The 20,450-nt window shown below is 42.5% G+C and overlaps 1 protein-coding gene across 2 annotated transcripts in view; it reads right to left on the bottom strand.

The window, feature by feature from the left end:
* Positions 1 to 9,022: 9,022 nt before the first annotated feature.
* Positions 9,023 to 20,450, bottom strand: part of PPP6R1 (protein phosphatase 6 regulatory subunit 1) — an 84,767-nt gene continuing 73,339 nt past the window's right edge. For both annotated transcript variants that reach the window (XM_077259555.1, XM_077259556.1), the window contains 4 exons: positions 20,012 to 20,112; positions 11,122 to 11,317; positions 10,873 to 10,995; positions 9,023 to 9,928 (listed from right to left, as the gene is read on the bottom strand). In XM_077259555.1, the coding sequence (XP_077115670.1) occupies positions 9,925 to 9,928; positions 10,873 to 10,995; positions 11,122 to 11,317; positions 20,012 to 20,112 (424 nt within the window). In that variant the 3' untranslated portion in view covers positions 9,023 to 9,924. The remainder of the gene's footprint in view (positions 9,929 to 10,872; positions 10,996 to 11,121; positions 11,318 to 20,011; positions 20,113 to 20,450) is intronic.

Genomic DNA, 20,450 nt, shown 5'->3' with positions numbered 1-20,450 from the left:
GGAGAAAAAGGATATAAAAACGCCAAGGCGCTTTCCTCTCTGAAAGCGTCTGGTCGGATTCTCTTTTTCTCTCGTCAGGACCTCCTCGAATACAGGGTGAGAAGCGAAGATCTTGGAGGGTGGCTTCGACCGTCTAAACGAAACCGCCTGATCCGCGCGTTCCGTAGAGGAATCTTTGATGCCACAGGTCTGGTTGATTGCTCCAATGAGGCTCTGAACCATATCCCTCATGTTAGCGGTTTGGTCAGAGTGCAGCTCCAAAACGTCTCTCTGAAGGTGCGTCCGAGAATGCCTCGCCTGACTCGGGGGAGGGGACCAGGAAGAAACTGATCGCTGAGATGGACCGTGAGGCGAGATGGAACGGGAAGAAGAGTTGGAACGGCGCTCCCGTCTGGACCCTTTTCGGCCTATCTTGGCAGGCTCAGACGGGGCTACCTGTGACCCGCTGGCTACCGCGGAGGTCTGCAAGGGCAACTTATCAAGAACGGACACCGGGGTCTGGGATACCCTGGTGAGATCCGCCACGGATTGAGACAGAGTGGAAGCCCACCCTGGGATAGGGGCCTCACTCTCACTTGGGGCAGAGGGGGGCTCCTGAGCGATGGGTACTGTGGGATCGCTGCAGTCCTGACAGGTGGGAGAGGACTGGCCTGAGGGAAACCTGCCCTTACAAGGAGAGCATAAAAGGTGTCTGACTAAAGCAGAGGAAGGGTATCGGGCTGCAGTGCAGAGCTACTCACGGCAGATGTCCTGTGGAAAGCTTCGGCTGTAGAGGATGGAGGAGGTCGTCAGGGAAAGCAGGTCCTGTAGGAGGAATCACCGCTGGGTTCAAACGCCGGGATGGTGACTGTACATGAAGCAGTGCAAAAAAATGTGTGCTGCTGAAAAGGAGGGCGCGAAGGTGCAAGGACCCACAATCTGAAGTCCGCAGCACAAGCCAAGAGGCGACGAAAGCAGCCAGCGCTGAAGCTGCACGATTCAGGGTACAAAGATGGCGCCGGCCGCAGTCTGTGCTGAGGCCGGGAGGAGTGGGCGGGGCTAAGCACCGGAGAGAAGAGGGGAAGACGTGGCAGAAAAGCCCGCCGGAAGGAGGATGGGGGGCGGAGCCATAACGCCGCACTAGGCCCCGAAAGAAGCCAGGGCCTAAATTAACCCCCGGTGGCCGTCGGGAAAGGGAAGCCACGGCGTGGAGGCCCTGCAAGGCTAGCCCCCCCCCGACAGAGAGGGGGGGCAGAGGCACTGTGCCGGACTAGGCCCCGACGGAAGTCGGGGCCTGGATTAGAGCCCGGTGACCACCGTGGGGGGAGAGATGGCGTGGAGACCTTACAAGGCCTCGGCGCTACCGCCGCAATGAACCCCCTTCCCTGGTGGACCCATAATGAGGAAAGGGGGAACAATCCGCACAAGGGAAGAGAGATCCAGGGTGAGGTAAGAGCCCTGGACCCCCAAACTGTGGGACACAGTGCCTTACCCATACAAAAAACCCCATCCCACTCCTAGAAGGATTTAGGCTACTAGCTGACGGGAGAAAAAACTCACCTTTCTTCATCTGTATACTTACCCCCTTGAATGATCAGGGATGGGATGAGGAAAATACTCACCTCAAACACCCCATGCCGTTACTAACCTGAAGAGGAATGAGACGTCCAGGGAGCTGTAATGGACGTCCAGGGAGCTGTAATGGACGTCCTCGTCTCCTCCACCAGGCTCTGGTGGGCGAGTGGGTGGGAGACGGAGCCAGGACCGGACTTCTGAGCATGCTTGTGTGCTAGGATCTTGGCCCTGCTGTCGGATCTATGAGGATACGGAGTGGCAGTACACGCCGTACTCATAGTCCGTATTGTAGGGATACAGGTGTGACTGTTCACCCTGTATCCCTCTGGAAAATCTGAAAACGACGCACATTGAGGTAGATAAGGGTCTAATGAAAGATCCGTGTCCACCTCCTTACGGACACTAAGCTAAACTAAAGTGTATGCCAGTCAGTGGGGTGTACACTGCAGAGGAGGAGCTAACTTTTTTGTGCTTAGTGTCAGCCTCCTAGTGGCAGCAGCATACCCTCATGGTTCCTGTGTCCCCCAATGAGAAGCGATAGAGAAAAGAGTTTTTTATTTTTACAATTCTTTATTTACAGTATTGCTGTATATAGTGAAGTTGACAATCTCCTATCACTCCCTGCTACAGGCTGGACATCGCAGGAGAGATCACTTGACAAGGGGGCATTCAAAAAGCCATCAGCTCTCACAGAATCCCACTGGCTCCCAGCAATCACATTGCGGGGAGCTGATGGGCGCCTAAACTAACGTCCAGGCTAGATCACGATGTTTAAATGTCGATGTCAGTGATTTAGAGGATTACCAAAACTAGGATTGGATGCAAAAACACAAGTCATTTTTTTAGGTTTCCTCTACATAAAATTCACACAAGATCTATCCTGTGTGACACAATCAGGTTTCAGAAGGTCTTAAAATAAATTCCTGCATCTATGTTACCTCTGGTAAACTCACTCAGTCCTGAAGAAGAGCAGATATCAAACTCTTAACCTGAAAGTGTTGGCACATTCACATGACCACAATGAGGGCGCACTTTTAGGGCTTTCTTTAGGTCTGCAATAGATTCAGCTCACCATAGCATCTTATGGAGCTCGAAGTCCATTTCTATGAACTTTTTCCCAAAATGGAAAATACACACTAGAACTACAATATATGCACAAATTATTGGCATACACCTATTAATCATTGAGTTCAGGTTTTACATTCAGTTCCATTGCCCTCGATGTATTAAGTCCACCCCCTCGGCCCACATTCAGTCTCGGATGGGGTATGACTTGTTGCCCCTGGACTATGGAGCAAACGTGTTCTATGCAGTGAAGAACCATACTTCTCTATCTGACGTCTGATGGAAGAGTCTGGGTTGGGTTTGACGAATACCAGGTTACCAACCTGACTGCATTGTGTCCACTGTAGAGTGTGAATGATGCCATGGGGCTGTTTTTCAGGGATCAGTCTCAATCCTTTAATTTCAGAGAAATCTTTGTACTTCAGCACAAGGTTTTGAGGACAGATGTAGCTTCTAACTTTGTGTGAACTGTTTGGGGAAGACCCTATTCTGTCCAGTGCACAAGGTCCATACAGGCATGTTTGGAGTTCGGTGGTGAAAAACATGACCAGTCGCATAGAGCCTGGACCTCAACCCCATCTCCAACTAGAACGGAGTTTGGGATTCCGGCCTCAAGTCCAACATCAGGGTCTGACTTCACAAATATTTTTCTGGATGAATGGGAAAAAAAAATCCCACAGACGCCTCCAAAATCTTGTAGAAATCCTTCTCAGATGAGCGGAAGCTGTTATAGCTGAAAAGTGGACATCATCTTGTATTAACGCCAATGGATTAAAGGCCTGATTATTGTGAGCTATCGTTTTCCAAAAGTTGTTCAGTCTAAAACAGCCTGTCATTCACCGGGCAAACTAACAAAAAAAATGTATTAACTGGGTCAAATTGTCTTGTGGTTTGCCAAAACATTGTCGTTCTCGACAGGGGATCATCCTGTATAGTCAGGACTAGAGTTGAGCAGTTCGAAATTGATCACCGAATCTGAATTTGCCATATTAGTACCCTATTTGTGCCGAATTTATGTTTGATATTTCTTAATTTCTACTTTCATTGACTTCGAATATTCGCCGCCGATCGTAATTGTAACAAAATTTTGAAAAATTCGCTTAACTCTAGTCAGGACCCACACTGCCAAGAACTTCAGCAACTGGTGAGCACTAAGCGATCTATCATCAGAAGTACGATCTGCCTGTGCAATCAAGGTTTGAAAAGCCTTACAATGGGACGCGATGAGTGAACGTGCTGGGATGAGGTGTCATCCGAACGTGGTCGAGTGCTAACCAAGTGACTTTGGCGTGCTCGAAAAATATGTTCCGAGTCCTCGCCACTGTTCGATAGCCACAACACATGCAGGGATTGACTAACAAACAGCTAATCCCTGCATGTGCTGTGGCTGTCGAACAGCCGCGGGGACTCGGAATACATTTTTCGCCAAAGACACTCGGTTAGCACCAGAGCATGCTCAGATGACACCTTATCCGAGTGCGTTCGCTCATCACTAGACATGATAAAAGCTGATACGGGTGAAAAGTGTAGGTGTCCCCGTACATTTTACACTGGTACACTATAACTAATGAATATCTATGCATTCGGCCAAAGAAATGTTTGCTAATAATATGCATATTATTAATAACCTTTATTCATATAGCAATTTACAAATCAGTTCATTAGCATCCCCTGCTGTTACCGGCAGGACGTGGTATAGCGTCCTTCCCCATACTGCACCCGCTAGTTTACCTCATTATGGGGCCATGTATAAAATGCATGTGCACTTATATCAGGTCCTAATACAATACAATCTTGGTGAATTATGCATTGTCATCTGGATACAAAGTTCTTAATTATTCCCCCAAAAAGCATTTAAACACAACACACACACACAAAAAAAAACATGTAATACATATACAGTGTAAGCAAGTATATGTATAATTTATTTTTCTTTCCAGCAAAAGAAAAAATAAAGGACACATTTAAAATATTCTCAAAGTTGAAAAAAAAAAGAAAAATATATAAATTATCTGATATAATTCGAAATCATTTTCTTAACATTTCATTTTTCATTAAAAAAAATGAAACAATTAAGTCCTGCTGCTGCTGCTAAGTGGCATAATGACTTCACAGAAATGCCGGGATGCATCGGAGAGTAAGGTGGATACAGAACACACTTTACACCTAGTTTCCTCTTGTACCATTACTTTTTTTTTATTTTTATTTTTTAAGAAGTATAACGAGGACGGTCAACATGCACCAACCACATCGGGCCAGTGAAAGGCACAAATTAAAAATGTGATTGCTTTATGACAAATAGAAAACTAATTAAAAAAACAAACTGTTAGAAAATCTAAAATACTGAAGTCGACTACAGCACCCCTGTCATATTTATCCCTTTTCTGCATTAAGTCAATGAAGAGAGACACAAAGGATAAATTACTTTGCATTCTGGGACCCAGAAAAGGAGTTTTACATTTTTATACGTAGTCTTAAAGGTGCTCTCTTGGGTTATAAAAAAAAATACTGATGCCGTTCGATTCACTATAATGTTCTCTGGAAATGCTGAAAATATATATATATATATATATATATCTTTATTGACAAAGTAAAAAAATAAATAAAATAAAAAAATAAAAAGTAAAGAATAAAAAGATAAAATGAAAGAAAAAAAAGAAAATAAAGAAATACAAACAAAATAATGAACGAAAAATAAAAAGATAAAAATAAAATAAATAAGAATAAAAAGATAAAATGAAAGACAAAATACAAATAAAAAAAATTAACGAAAATAAAATAAAAGCGTAAAAATAAAGATAAAATTAAAAAGAGAAGATAAAGAAATACAAACAAAATAATGAATGAAAAAGAAAAATATAAAAATTAAATAATAAATTAAGAATAAAAAGATAAAAGACAAAAAAGAATATAAATACAAAAAAATAATGAACGAAAAAAAAAAGTAAAAAAAAAGATAAAATGAAAAAAAAAGAAAAGAAATACAAATAAAAAAAGAAAATAGATAAAAATAAATAAAAATAAAATTAAATAAAATGAATAAAAAAATAAAATGAAAGAGAAAAAAAGAAAAAAATACAAATAAAAAAAATGAAAGAATAAAATAAATAATAAAAAAAAAAAAGTAAAAATAATAATTAAAAAAAATAAATAAAAAAATTACTGACATACTTCAGGTCCAATTTTCAGCTATGACCTCGTCATGGCACATGCTCTTTTGGCTTGTGTTGGACACAGGACAGAATTTCCTGCGCTGCTATGTGTCCAGACCTGTGTTTAGGGGGCAGGCTGATTGCTAATTCTAACAGCTAAGAGAATCCCCCCTTCTCTATCACGACCAATGTATAAAAAGTGAAGGGGGCTGGCTTAGCTATTGAAATGAACATATCTTTTTTAATAGTCATGGGAAATCCCTTTCATCATTTAAAGGGTGCGAAATGAAAAAGATTAACTCTTTAAGTTCAACCAGTCCTTCTAGGACTACTGAGGTTTTCAGTTCAAGGCAGAATTATTGCATGAACTGAGAAAGGAGACAGGGTAATTAGGTGTGTAGGTGGTCAAGGGCCCCGATTCATCATTTGTGGGGCAAGGGGGAGGGTTTAAAGTCACCTTTCCTTATTTATTGTTAGTTTTTTTACGCAAAAGTGGTCAAATTTGGTGCAACTCCAAAAGCGCAAATAGAACAATGAATTGGGTACAAAAACAGGAAACTGGTGGAAAAGGCAATGATGAATTGGGCCCAAGTCTATTGCTCTCTCTCATATTATTTATCACATTTTTGCAAAAACATTTGGGTGGACGACCTCTAAAAATCCATCGCTCAAACAAAAGAAACAAAATATTAGGAAATGTTGTGTCGTGGTTTTCACTGTAAATAACTGAACATATATAAAGTAAGAAAAAAAACAAACACACACCCATCGACCCAACAAGAATACTTGCGATCCTACAGTCACAGTGGTCCACAAACTTACAAGGATAGCTTATACTGTACAGGATGAAAATTAAAGGCGTTTTCCAAACTATTGCTTTATTGTAAAATTCACAAGACTTGGGGCTACGGAAAAAACATCACTGACGTGAAAAATGAAAAGGTCCCGGTTTATTTTTCAATAGGAATCTGACAAATCATTTTCTAGTGAAATCAATGGAAGGAACATATCAAAACAAAAATCACCTTTAATGAGAATCGGTCAGCAAGTTTTTCCTATGTAGAATGAAAACAGTAGGGGATGAGAGTCTGATTCCAGAGATGTGTCACTTATTTGGCTATGTGCTGTAGTTTTTATACATTCAGTCAGGTGTTTTATCAGCAGGAGATTATCACTGCAGGACTAGCTGACTCGTGCCAGGCAGTCCAGCTAATCTGTGTAACTCCGCCCCCACCACTGATTGGCAGCTTGCTGACGGTGTACACACGAAGCTGCCAATCAGGAGCATGGGCGAGGTTATACACAGCTCAGCATTTGAGCACTGCTACAATTATTCTATCAAAACTGAAGGAAGCATCCTAGTAATTGACACATCACTGGAATATGGCAGCTAACCACAGGTGTTTTGACCTATTGGTGGGGATTTCAGGAAAAGAACTACCTCGCCAATGTTTTACAAAATCATAGTTACACTTTAAAGGATCTTGAACTGGGGAATGAACGATATTTCTCACATTTTATTTCTTTATACGTACGGTCATCGCCACCCAAACCCGACTAATAATGGACATGCAAATTATTGCTTTATAATCAGTACATAAACTCATATCGGAGACCACCCTGAAGGATGTCCGTGGTGTAAATGCCCACCCACGCTTACTTTTTGGTCTACTTTAACAGAAACATAAGGAATATTTTACTAGCATCCATATTGGTGACTCGCCCGCCCTGCTGACAAGTCTCTTTTTTCTTCTAAGAAAATTCCCGAAAAAATAATTCTGGAGCATCGTTGTTGCTGTTCCTCCTGGCTATTACCATTCTTTGTCAATTTGTTATGTCCCTACATCAGGAGATGCAACACCCAAGATGTCCTGACAGCAAAAGGGCGACCGGTGCTTGCTGAGAGTTGTAGTTCACCGAAGTGGGGTTGGCCCTGCTCCATAGTCTCATACTGTGAGCACTGTGCAAACACGGTTTATTAACTGGGGGAAAACAGAAACATCACAGAGCAGAGGAATAAGATGATTTTTCAGAATATTAATTTTATGGAAGACAAGTGTTTACTAAAACAAACAGATAAAGGATATGGAAACCATTCTCCATCATGTTTGAACTGATATGCAAATGAGGCTGAAGGACTACGGTAGATCTCAAGCTTCTGTCACTCCAGCTCTATTCTCCCAACCGAGCGCCGCAGTGCTCGTCAGGGAATAGAGCTGGAGTGACAGAGGCTTCAGATCTACCATAGCACTTCAGCTTCATTCGCATATTATGTTCAAACGCCGATTTCTCCGTAAAGGAGGAATGGATTTACCATGTAAAGGTATCGCTGGACTTGGCTTTGAGAGCGCTATATGCACATATAAATAGTTTGTGGGGGGAAATCTATAGATACTATATCTATATATATATATATATATATACACACACACACATACACACACTGGTATATAAATTCTATCTATAGATAGATAGATACATAGATAAAGTGTGTGTGTGTGTGTGTGTGTGTGTGTGTGTGTGTGTGTGTGTGTGTGTGTGTGTGTGTGTGTGTGTGTGTATGTATGTATGTATGTATGTATATGTATATATATATATATGTATATATATATATATATATATATATATATATATATATATAATACGTATAGATTTCCACCCACAAACTATTTATATTTTATATATATTTATATATTTTTTTAATTACATTTTCTCTCCAATGATTTCAATACCCTCTTAAATCAGAGTCAATGGGAGTGCCATCCTCTAATAAACCCTGGCTGGTTCTATAACATAACAAAACCTTTGGCTTTTCCATTCTTTCCTCATTATGCAATGCCCGACACCTTCTAACCAGAAAAGCCCCATCCCAGGGTTGCATTAAGGTTTAATTAGTAAAGTCTTTCACCATTTCCTAAAACTCAGACACCTCTATGTTTTTTACTGTATCCTCCAAGACATGGGGCAGATTCGCTCCAAAAAAAAAAAAAAAAAAAGGAGAACCTGCAACTAGTAAGTACGAGCGGAAATCGCTGCACAATTAATGGCGCCCACTAGGTTATGGTTGGCCCGTCCCCGGTCTGCACACATTGACTATATTTGCTGGAGATGTTTGGCGCCCGTGTTGGGGGACAGGTTAGCTGTAGCCTTCTGGTAAACCATAGATCAATATGTGAAGCAGACGGCAGGATCTGTGCTAATGTCTCCGCTAGCCCCCTCCTCCCGGATGCACAATATACACATAGACTGGGTAATGTCATTCCTAGTACAGTTTAATGGGTTACATGTGTATGGGATGACAATAAGGCACTGCTAATATTATTACTGAGAATCTAACAACTTAGGAGATTGGGTTTTTTTTTTCATTGTAGGAGGATTTTTTTTTGGTAACCACATTACAGAAAACTATCTAAGCAAACAGAATCAGATGGCCGTGGATTATCGTATAAAGGGATTGGACACTGAAAAAAAAATAACAATACAAAAAAAAGTGACGTGTTAATCAGAGGCATTTGACATCAGATGCAATTATACAACTAAGCCTGACAAAGGCAATAATCCAGCCGAGGCGCTACGTCCGCGGGCCGATTATTGCGATTATTGGACATCTGCATAGACTGTTTTTCTTTTTTCTTAGATTTAATTTTTTTTGTGATGGATCGAGTGGGGAAGAACAAAACAAAGAATTTGGCTTTGACTTGTTGTGCTTAAGTCTGCGGCATCGTCTGCCATCCACAAAAAAAAAAAAAGTGTAAAATAAAATTTATATATAATTTAAATGTCATTAATTCCTGTTTTTCTTTTTTTTTTTTTTTTTACCGCTGCCACTTTCATATATAAATATATATAAAAGCAAGTGTGAGATAGATGTGTGTACATATAATATCCTACATATATATATGCACAGACAGTCGCAAACACACATATATGCTATTAAACTTTCAGTGCAAAAAAAATAGTATCGTTTGTCTCTCGCTTTCACAATCTTCTCGTACACAATGAATTACGACGGATTCTGGATTTGTGTCTCGTGCTTCCTTGTACGGAGACAGAGGCTTGGTCTTTGTCCTGGTTGAAAAATCCATGTGTGTACTTAATGCAGATCTTTGGATGTACAGTCATCTATTTCTGATGCCAGATTAGGGGACAAGGTTTACCTGGAAGAAAAAAAAAATAACAACATTACTTATATCTTCAGTGAAAACATCTTAAAAACTTACACAGCACAGCATCAGAGATAATGAAGAATCTTTTTTCCGCCAAGGAGCGTTGTCTGCAACGTTTCTAAACTTAAAAGTATATTTCAGGCCACGAAAAGTTTTACCGACGAGGGCGATCTAAAAGTGTGATGTTTGGTAAAAACGCTCGTTTTACGATTACCTAGCGGTGTAAACAGGCAAAATGTTCGTTCATCGGGTGAAATGATCTTTTCCGCAGTGCAAAAACTCATTGTACTCTCTGGAACATAGTCCTGTGCTCATTCATTGGGTGGAATGATCATCTCCAGAGGGCACTTGGTGGAGTATCGTCCTGTATAAACCAGACTCGTGCTGTCGAGAACTATGGGCACTGAGCGAAACGGGCAATGTCATAACTAAACAGCCGGACTCTCCCTAACACTCATCTATCAAGGGGTCAGGACACTTCAATGCACGTTTGATGGTCAGCCTAGTCCTACCAAAATTGGCGAGATGGCAACTCTAATGTCTATGGCCACCTACTGATGCCACCACATTACCACTGGAGACAGGCTTTGGCACATGACGGGGTTGATTAGCCCTGACATATCTACAGTGACTGACACATCACATAGTGGCTTTATGTAAAGTCGCAGCTAGAGAGAAAGCTTGCTAAGGACACACTGAGGACAATACATGGAGTCCTTATAGCTGCGTAGATGACACATATAGGATTTCCATTAATGTCCCATAAATGCTATGTAAATGCAATGAGAAGCTGAGTGGATGTCAAATGAACAGAAAGTTTGCAAGTTTCTAATTTTTCTCTTCTAAAGTCACTTTCTATTTCTACCCTCGCCCAAGACCATGACCAAGGTGCTCAACCTTACTTAGGCACATTTTCCATCCCAAAGATTTCTTACCGGATTTCTGTCTGGTTTTCATTAGAGTTCTTATCTAAAGTGTCGTTTATTAATTCCAAGCTCTGTTGTTTAGATTCTGCAATGCTGTCCATCTGTGAGGTAGATGGGGCTCTGTCTTCCACCCTACAAGATAACGAAAGCTGATGAGCCATTATGTCTGGATGCCCCCCCGGGTCGTGGTCACATATTCTAGACCTGATCTGCCTCCGGTGAGGCCTCTGGGCAACAGTATAAAGGTGGTTACTGTACCTGTTCGCATCTTCAGTCACAGTTTCATCTTGCGTCACAGGCTCGGCAGTTTCACCATTTACCGTCAACCTGCATGTGGTTTCATCCCCAGGTTCGCTGGACGATGGCGCTGTTGTACCCGTTTCTGCCGCTGAACACTGTGGGGCTGCTATACTTTCCTGGGGGTCACCCAGTGTGGTTGAGGTTTCCATGGTTTCTGGATGATAGATAGGAAAATGCCAATACATAATTGTAGAGTTACAGGTTGGATTCAATCGATTCATTTTGTTAAATAAATAAAAATTTGAAAATAACAAAATTAAAAATCCCAAAATATTGGTACAAAATAATTGTACATACGGTAATTACATAAAACCTTTCCAGATAATTAAAATTATGTACAATTATACGGTGCAGATATTTTTGGGATTCTTTAGAATTTGCTAAATTATATTAATTAAAATGTCAATAAACTATTGTATCCTAATCGTTGACATACAAGTGGCGGCGTTTCTGTTTTTTTTCCAGCTTGTTACCTATTAACGCTAGATGTTTTGTCGTTGTCAAATCCTAACCCGATTCCTCTGTACCGCAAATCCTAGTAAACTTCCAATAATAAATGTACTGGGGGGCGCGGCTATGTAGTGCAGGAGAGAGGACGCACCTTGTGAGAGCTCCGGCCATCCTAACCTCATCCTGCTTACTAATCCCTTATCTGAGGGATTATACCTGCTGGGGCTGAAGCCCTGGGACCCTGGGAGCCCTGTGATCTTCCTCGGACGGCAGCTGTGGAGGCCCGGGACATCGGGAACCGGAGCGGTCTGGACGGGCAGTGGAGTCCACGTGCAGTGGCAGCCATCTTTGGAGCGCGCGCTCAGACAGACGGAGCACAGCGCCAGCCCTATCAGTGTCGGGCTTCCTGCTTCAGGACGCGGTGGGTCCTCAAATTGTAGCCGGGGGCGCTATGGAACACCGGAGCACGGGTGCTGGGGTCTGGAGCGGTCGGCGGTGACTGCGGGGGACAGTGGCCATTATAGTAGCGCGCACCCATCAGTAAAGGGAGCGGCGCTTTATACCACAGGAGGTAAGCGAGCAGCCTGAAACAATAAAGAGGTGGTGCGGTGTGTGCCCTGGAAGATTGGGCCCTGCACCCCCTTATCAGAGAGACATTTCTCCTGCCGGCGCCATAACCCTGGAGGGATTAACCCCCTTCCTGCTGTTCCACCTGTGGGGGCTGTGAGGCTGCTTTGGGCCACAGTGCCTGAGTGAACATTACTCTGTTGCTCTTATAACCCTGCTCTCTTCCTGCTAACCTGGTGATCCCCCTGAGATATACCCCTGCTTTTAACCCTGCAGTGTCCATTACTGGAGAGTGGACCAGTCATAACTACAAGTATAGTCATCTTGGGAGGTCCTTTTGCTGTCCGCCATGCATCACTCCAAAGGAACAGGGGCTGCCGATAAACTAAAGAAGTATGCCAGAGAAGACGCCTCTGATAATGTGCGCACACTGCGGAATAATCCTCTGATAGATAGAGCTTTTGAACTGGGAGTTATCAGTGCTAGTGAACGGAATTTTATTTGGGTAGATGAACCAATAACGTCTACGTTCTATTTACTACCCAAAGTTCACAAAAACCTGACTAAACCTCCGGGTCGGCCAATTGTGTCCAGTATTGGCAGCCTTTGTGAGAGGGCGTGCACGTACATTGACTTTTTTCTCCAGCCACTTGTGTTAAAACTACCCTCGTATATTAGAGATTCGTCACATTTTATTAATACGTATAGGGGTATCACTATCTCCAGGTGCGATCATGGTCACCTGTGACGTGGAAAGCCTTTACTGTTTTTTCTAGACCAACAAGTGAACTCGGACAGAATGCACGATTCCTTTATTATTGATTTATTGGATTTTGTTTTGAGACACAATTTTTTCTTATTTGACAGGTCTTTCTTTCTTCAAACATCCGGCGTAGCTATGGGGGCGCGCTGTGCCCCGGCTTTCGCAAATTTGTTTTTAGGGTGGTGGGAATTCACAGGTCGTCTATGTTTCAAGCCAGTTCAACAACAAGGTACGCCATTGGTCGCGATTCATAGACGACATTTTCTTCATTTGGTCAGGTTCTCCAGAGGAATGTATGGAGTTTTTGGATTTGCTCAATCATAATCCCTTTAATATTTTTTTGACCCACCAGTTTTCTTCTGTTGCAGTTTATTTTTTAGACCTTGAGGTCAAGTGTCAAGATGGCATTCTGTCCACCTGCCTATATCGAAAACCCACAGCGGTTAATAGTTTGCTGGAGTATCGCAGCTTTCACCCGGGACACACGAAAGATGGAATTCCAAGAGGCCAGTTCCTTAGGACAAGACGTAACTGTACAAGTGACGAAGACTTTCGAAAGGTAGCACATGATCTCACAGAAAGATTTAAATTGAGAAATTATCCCAGGAAGTGCATATCTCGAGCATATCAGGAAGCAAAGTCTAAGTCACAGGATGTCCTACTTGTCCCCAAGAAGAAAAAAACGGACAATTTTGCACGCTTTATTACAGGATACCACACTCAGTGGGATCAGGTAAGAAACATCTTAAATAACCATTGGAGAATATTAACTACGGACACACAAACGGCGCAAGTAATAAGCCCACGACCCTTGGTGACAGCTAGAAGGGCCCCAAATTTTAGGGACATGCTTATGAGGAGCCACTACTCCAGGCCCACCACTAGACTTAATCGTGGCATCATACTTAGAGGTTCGTTCCCATGTGGAGATTGTACGGTATGTCCATATATGCATCCCACTCGTGACAGTTTCACTAACCCACTTGATCAGAGGACTTATAAATTGAAATCTTATATTAACTGTAAAACCTCTAATGTTATTTATGCCATCATTTGTCCCTGCCCTCGTGTATATGTAGGGCAAACCTCACAAGGGTTAAGACGAAGGATTCAGGGACACTTCTCTACGATCAACACAGCAGCTGCTGACAAGCAGAAAGGTAAAACATTAACCACAGTGGCAGCTCATTATTTGACCCACCATACTGGGAGCTATCCATGGATACGAGGGTGGTTGGACTTGAACATTTGAAAAGTTCAGGCAGGGGTGGATCTTTACGGACCAAGCTGTTACAGGTAGAATCCCGATGGATCTATTTACAGGCTTCCTGGGATAATTGGACCTTATTGTGTGGACACGAAATGGGACCTTGTCTAGTCAAAAGTACATCTATACCGCGTGGATTTGGAGAATATGGGGCCGCGTGCTATGTTCAAGCATGAACAATTGGTCTCTGGCGAGTGAGACTTGGTTCGATCCTGTTCGGGAGATGATTATATGAGAATGGACTTTGTTCTGAATGGAAGAAATTTGCTGATTTTCAGCATTTTGGCTGTGCATTACCATTCATTTGCTCGTTCCTTATGGAAAATGCATATATATGTACATTACCATGATGTATTTCTACTAATTATATATTATGGACATTTATGTGTGTATGTATTTTTCATGTTGTTATAATATCTAGTGTGGCATACATACATCCTTATGCCTTATTATTTATGCAACTTCTCTCTCAGTTTAGGGGGGGGGACGTTCTTCTGCCCTCCTTCTTTTTCTTGGGCTTATATGACAGCGTTCTATTTATGTCATTATAGGATTTATCTCTGTCCCCCCCCCCCCCTGCATATATGCACAAATAAGTTATCTTTTCATTTTTTAGTGTGTTCTCTTTGGTACTGCGACAACAGGACTTATAGCAATAGGACTTATCCTTGTTTCCTCTTCTTACATATGTGCACAAACAATTTATCTTTTCATTTTTCAGTGGGTTCTCTGTGGCACTGTGACAGTCGAGCATGTTTGATTGTCACATCGCCCGCTCCCGGGAGCTGCGCGTGCGCTTTAGCATTTCCTATTTATTTGTCTTCCTTTGCTCCAGTGTTTTTTTTTTTTTTTTCTGTGCGATTCGTCGGTCTGGCAGGCCGGCACATGCGCTGTTCATCCACCAGGGGTCAGTGCAATATCCTCTTACTACAGCCTCTGATGCCATGGTTCCTGATTTCCTGCACACCAGACTGCGATCTGCTTCATTAGATCAGGTATATACAAGCGCTGTTGGTGCTTTGAGAGCTCACTTCCCCTGACGAAGCTGTCTTGAACGGCGATACGCGTTGGGCTCTCCCTCCACTTGCTGGCTGCCCAGTTCTTGCTATATTTTCTCCATATTCTGTGAGCTTTCTGTCTGGATCACCCTCTAGCTGCCGCAGCATGTTCCCCTCTTATGCTCAGGACGGGTGACAGCCGTGCTCCCTCTTCCTATTTCGGGTAATTATTTGGCCGTATTTGCTTGTGCCCTACCCATTACATACCAGGAGGACTATTTGCTGGGGGTAAGCTGCAGCCTGAGTTTTGCTATCGACAGATATATCTTTTGCTGATCAGGACAGGGCGGCTTTTGCCAGTAATTATTTATATGTGTATACTATTTGATTATCTGCCATATTTGATGTATGAATATTGTGTATTGGGCAGTGTTGGGCACAGGTATATGGAGGGAGTTTTGTATGTATGGTTTTAATTGTTTTTATATATGTTACCAATAAAGCTTGTTTGATTCATTATAACTTCTGGTGGTGTGCATACAGTATAATGGCTCTCTTTTTCTTGTTTATTATCTGCTCTGCGTATTAGCTATTGTTTTGCATCCCCAGTATATATTTATTTGATATCATTGTGGTGCACCAACCTATTTTTTCTATGATGCACTGCGGAATAATCCATCGCAGGTGCCACGCAAAAATCGCCTCTCTGACAGTAATGAGGAGGGAGAACAAGATGAACTGACTCTTAAACAAGCATCTGAGCAATTAATGCAGGCTATATCCCTCACTAGACCTTCTCTTACGGAAAAGATAGAGGATGTACATACTGAAGTGGGCCGTCTGCGACATGACATGCAAGCTATGAGAGGGCGTATTTCGGAGGTTGAAATGAGAGTGTCCCATATAGAGGATACCATTACCCCTATGGAGGCTAAACTGACAAAAGCCGCTGGCTCTGTAAACGCCTGGAAACAAAAGGCAGACGACCTGGAGAACAGAATGCGCCATAACAATATTCGAATTATCGGCCGGCCGGAACGTTCGGAGGGACAGCGACCTGAGCAGTTTCTAGAGGAGTGGCTTAAAGCCTCCCTGGGGGATGGGATTCTCCTCAACATTCTCGGTGGAAAGGGCCCATAGGGTCCCAACGAGACCTCTCCCTCCTAGAACTCCGCCCCGGCCTTTCCTGGCGCGTCTCCTCAACTGTAGGGACAGGGATGCTGTTCTTTGTTTGGCGCGGCAGAAGGGCCCTATCAAGTTCAACAACGCTCCTATAATCGATCTTCCCGGACGTCTCCATGGAGCTCCAAAAACAACGGGCGCGATTTATAGAAATTAAGAAGCAGCTTAGAGATAAAAACATTATCTATTCCATGCTTTATCCAGCCCGACTCCGCATTGTCCACTAGGGCTCCTCCTTATTTTTTACAGATCCGGAGGAGGTAGCCGAATGGCTGCGGTCCTATAAGGTGTCTAACGTGGCAGACTCCTAGATCGTTGCAGTACAAACGGAGCTCTCCATATGGGTGCTAAGTTTATTATAATACCGGACGCTGGATTCAGTGAGGGTATCCCCTTTTCCATTTGACTGTAGGAGTATAGGATCATACTCCTCCACTGTTCAAGTTTTGTTTTGTTTGTTTTTTTATGCTAGTTTTGACTGTTTGATGTATATTGTCGCCGTCATTAATATTTTTGTGCTCTGTGTGATGTCCCTGATTCCTGCTCAAGTACTGATCTATGATATTCTTTCTATCGCGTGTGGATATGGGGTCTGAGATTGTATGTATGACCTGGAATATATGGGGTATTAAGACTCCCCGTAAGAAAATTAAGGTATTTTTGCAGATCAAACGTTATCATCCTCATGTTGTTGTCCTGGTGGAGACACATCTGACAAGGGATACAGTTAGATGTACACAAAAGCTGTGGGTACAGTGGTCTCTCCACGCATTCCACACCAGCTACTCAAGAGGGGTCTCTCTTCTGGTTCACAGAGATGTTAGATGGGAAGCTAGGGAAGCACGACGGGATCCTGAGGGTGGTTTTGTCTTTGTACATGCCTTCATTAATTCACGTGAATATGTGATATTATGTGTCTATAATCCCCCCCCGGCTAATACATCGGTCCTCCGCATGGCACTGGCTTTTTCCTTAAATTATCCTGATGCTAGCGTTGTTTGTATGGGAGATTTTAATCTGGTCATGGATAACTCAATGGATAGACAGACTGGATGACGAGATATCTGGAGGATCCCCTCCTCAGTCCCCCTCCCAATTGGCATTGTTTATGGGCGGTAGCGGGTGGCTGGACCTATGGAGAATACGTCATCCTGAGACCAGGGGGAATACCTGTCACTCGTCTACCAGGCAATCTCTATCTCGTATAGATTATATTTTTAGATCCAGTGGGCTGGCATTGTGGATAGATAGTGTTGAGAATGGTAATAGGGGGATATCGGATCATAGCCCAGTTATTCTTAAACTTAAATACGGTCAATCCAACAATAATATGCATTGGAAACTGAATCCCTTCTGGTTGAAACTAATAGATTCTAGTGATAGAACGGTTGATCAGCTAAACTGTTTTATCTTAACTCACCCGGAACCTTCAAATCTTAGTTTATTTTGGGATACTTTAAAAGCATACTTAAGGGGATGTTTGTCTTCCACAATTTCTTATATTAAAAGGACAACGGCGAGGGAGGATGATGAGATAGAGCGGCGGTTGAAGGACTCGGAGGCCGCTTATGTAACTAATCAAACCAGTGGTAACAGGGTTGAATGGCTTGCTTCCCAGAGGCTGTATACTCAGCACATAGATACTAAATCGAAACGCAAACTATTCTTTAACCGTCAATCCTACTTTGAATTGGGGAACCAGGCCAGTACATTCCTAGCTTTTTTAGTGCGCCAACACAACACTTCCAATACAATACTACAGATTCGAGCACCTGATGATTCATTAGTATCTTCTACTGATGAAATACTTCGGTGTTTCCATGATTATTATAAATTATTATATAGGTCTGGGAGTGGCCTGAATGTTTCGGAATGTTTAGATTATTTATCGGATGTGGCGTTCCCCTCACTAAGTCCAACCCAGCAAGCTTTTATGGATGCTGAGTTCACGTTGGAGGAAGTTGAGCAGGCTATGACGGATATGGCAATTGGAAAAGCCCCTGGGCCTGACGGGTTTCCCATTGAGTTTTATAAGAAATACCGGGACAAATTGGCACCACTCTTATTGAAGGTGCTCCAGGGAATATGGGAGGGAGGATCCATGCCTGAAACATTTTATGATGCAAATATTATTGTGCTTAAGAATGAAGGGAAGGACCCCTTGGAATGTGGATCATATCGCCCCATATCACTGGTAAACGTAGACTATAAAATTTTCACCAAAATTCTGGCTACTAGACTGAACACAATCATACTAGATCTTATACACCCAGACCAAACTGGTTTTATGCCTGGGAAGAGTACCTCCATTAATATTAGGCGGGTTCAATCAGTGATTCAATATAGTTCTTTAGAATTAGATAATAATTGGGCATTGGCATCGCTGGATACGGCCAAGGCATTTGATTCTCTTGAATGGCCCTTCCTCTTTCTGCCTGTCTGCAGAAATACGGTTTTGGGGATAAATTTTTGAGAGGGATAGGTATACTCTATATGAATCCCAGGGCGCGTATAATTGTGAATAATTCTATCTCTGAACCTTTTGCCTTACACAGAGGAACCCGTCAGGGGTGTCCTCTATCCCTGGTTCTCTTTGCCCTTGCCATAGAGGCTCTGGCAACACGTATAAGGTCCTCCTCGGATATTAAGGGTATAAATATTGCGGGTCGTGTGGATACCATTGGTCTTTATGCTGATGACATGATAATATTTATGGATAAAGTAGAGGAAACGTTACCCCGAGTAATAGCGACCATAGATAAATGTAGTAAATTCTCCGGTCTCTATATAAATTGGGATAAATCTACTCTGTTGCCTCTTTCTCATACCCCAACGCCCCGTCTTGAAACTCTCTCATCGTTACCCATCGTCTCTAATTTTAAATATTTAGGTGTCCATATGTTCCAGCATGGTCGACTTGACCTACAACTCAATATCTACCCATTATTGGATTGGGTCAAATCTAAATTTGCAATTTGGAACAAACTCCCACTTTCGGTTGCTGGCCGTATTAATCTAATTAAAATGATATTGCTCCCCAAACTTAGCTACTGCTTTCAACACAGTGCTATGCCAATACCTAAGTCTTTCTTTGCGAATTTAAACTCCCTAATCACGTCCTTTATATGGGGGAAGACCAGGCCCAAACTTAAGCTGTCTGCAATGCAGAGACCAAAACAGGAGGGTGGGGCGGCTTTGCCACATGGTCCACACTAATTTACCACTTATGCAAGTGGCTGGATTTATGGCTTTGGGGGCATCACTTAAGGGCGAGATTTACGTAGAATTTTCTTTGGCGACTTATTACTCTTGGTAGTTAAAATAGTTAATGTTATACAATAGGTAGTTTGTAAGTGTTAGTGACGACACATAGTCTGCTATCCTCGTATTACTCGGGATGTGATGTTGCACTGCAATTATTTGTATTTCATGTTATAATTGATAGTAACAAATGTAAATGTGTGTATTGTTTGATATATTCTGAATTAATAAACGAATAAAAAAAAATAAATAAATAAATGTACTGATTTGGGCTGATCTAAACCCATCGGGTAAAAGTAAAACTATTTCTGGTAGGTGTATGTGCACCCCACCCATCACACCATGGCAGCATACACTTACCTTCTTTTACAGATGTATCAGAAGTTTCACCGTTATTTACTTCCTGAGCTGAACAGTTTTCGGATTCTGTAGGTGCCTCCTCGGGGGTTGCTGATGGGGGACTGTAGAAAAAAAAAAAGATTATATTGTAAATTGCTCAATAGAAACTTACAACCTGGTCGTACAGTAAAAAGTCCAAAAATTACATCCTTCAAATGCTTCCAATGGCAGCAATCGGCGCAAGCTCCGGTCGCTGCAGGTGCTGTCTGTGCATCACAGCTGGCACCGACCTGGTAAGAAGTGGGCTCGGCTCCTCAGCAGCCTTCATATTTTCTTTTTTAAGCGACTTCTAACGGACTGTATGCCATAGGTGGTTTACGAGTTTGGCGAAAATTTTGAAAAAAATTTGAGAAATGTCGTTTATGAACTCATTTAGTTTATATCAGCGTCATTTTCCAAA

Source organism: Ranitomeya variabilis, chromosome 4, assembly GCF_051348905.1.
Source record: "Ranitomeya variabilis isolate aRanVar5 chromosome 4, aRanVar5.hap1, whole genome shotgun sequence".
Lineage (NCBI taxonomy): Eukaryota > Metazoa > Chordata > Amphibia > Anura > Dendrobatidae > Ranitomeya > Ranitomeya variabilis.
This window is presented reverse-complemented; position numbering and strand designations above follow the sequence as displayed.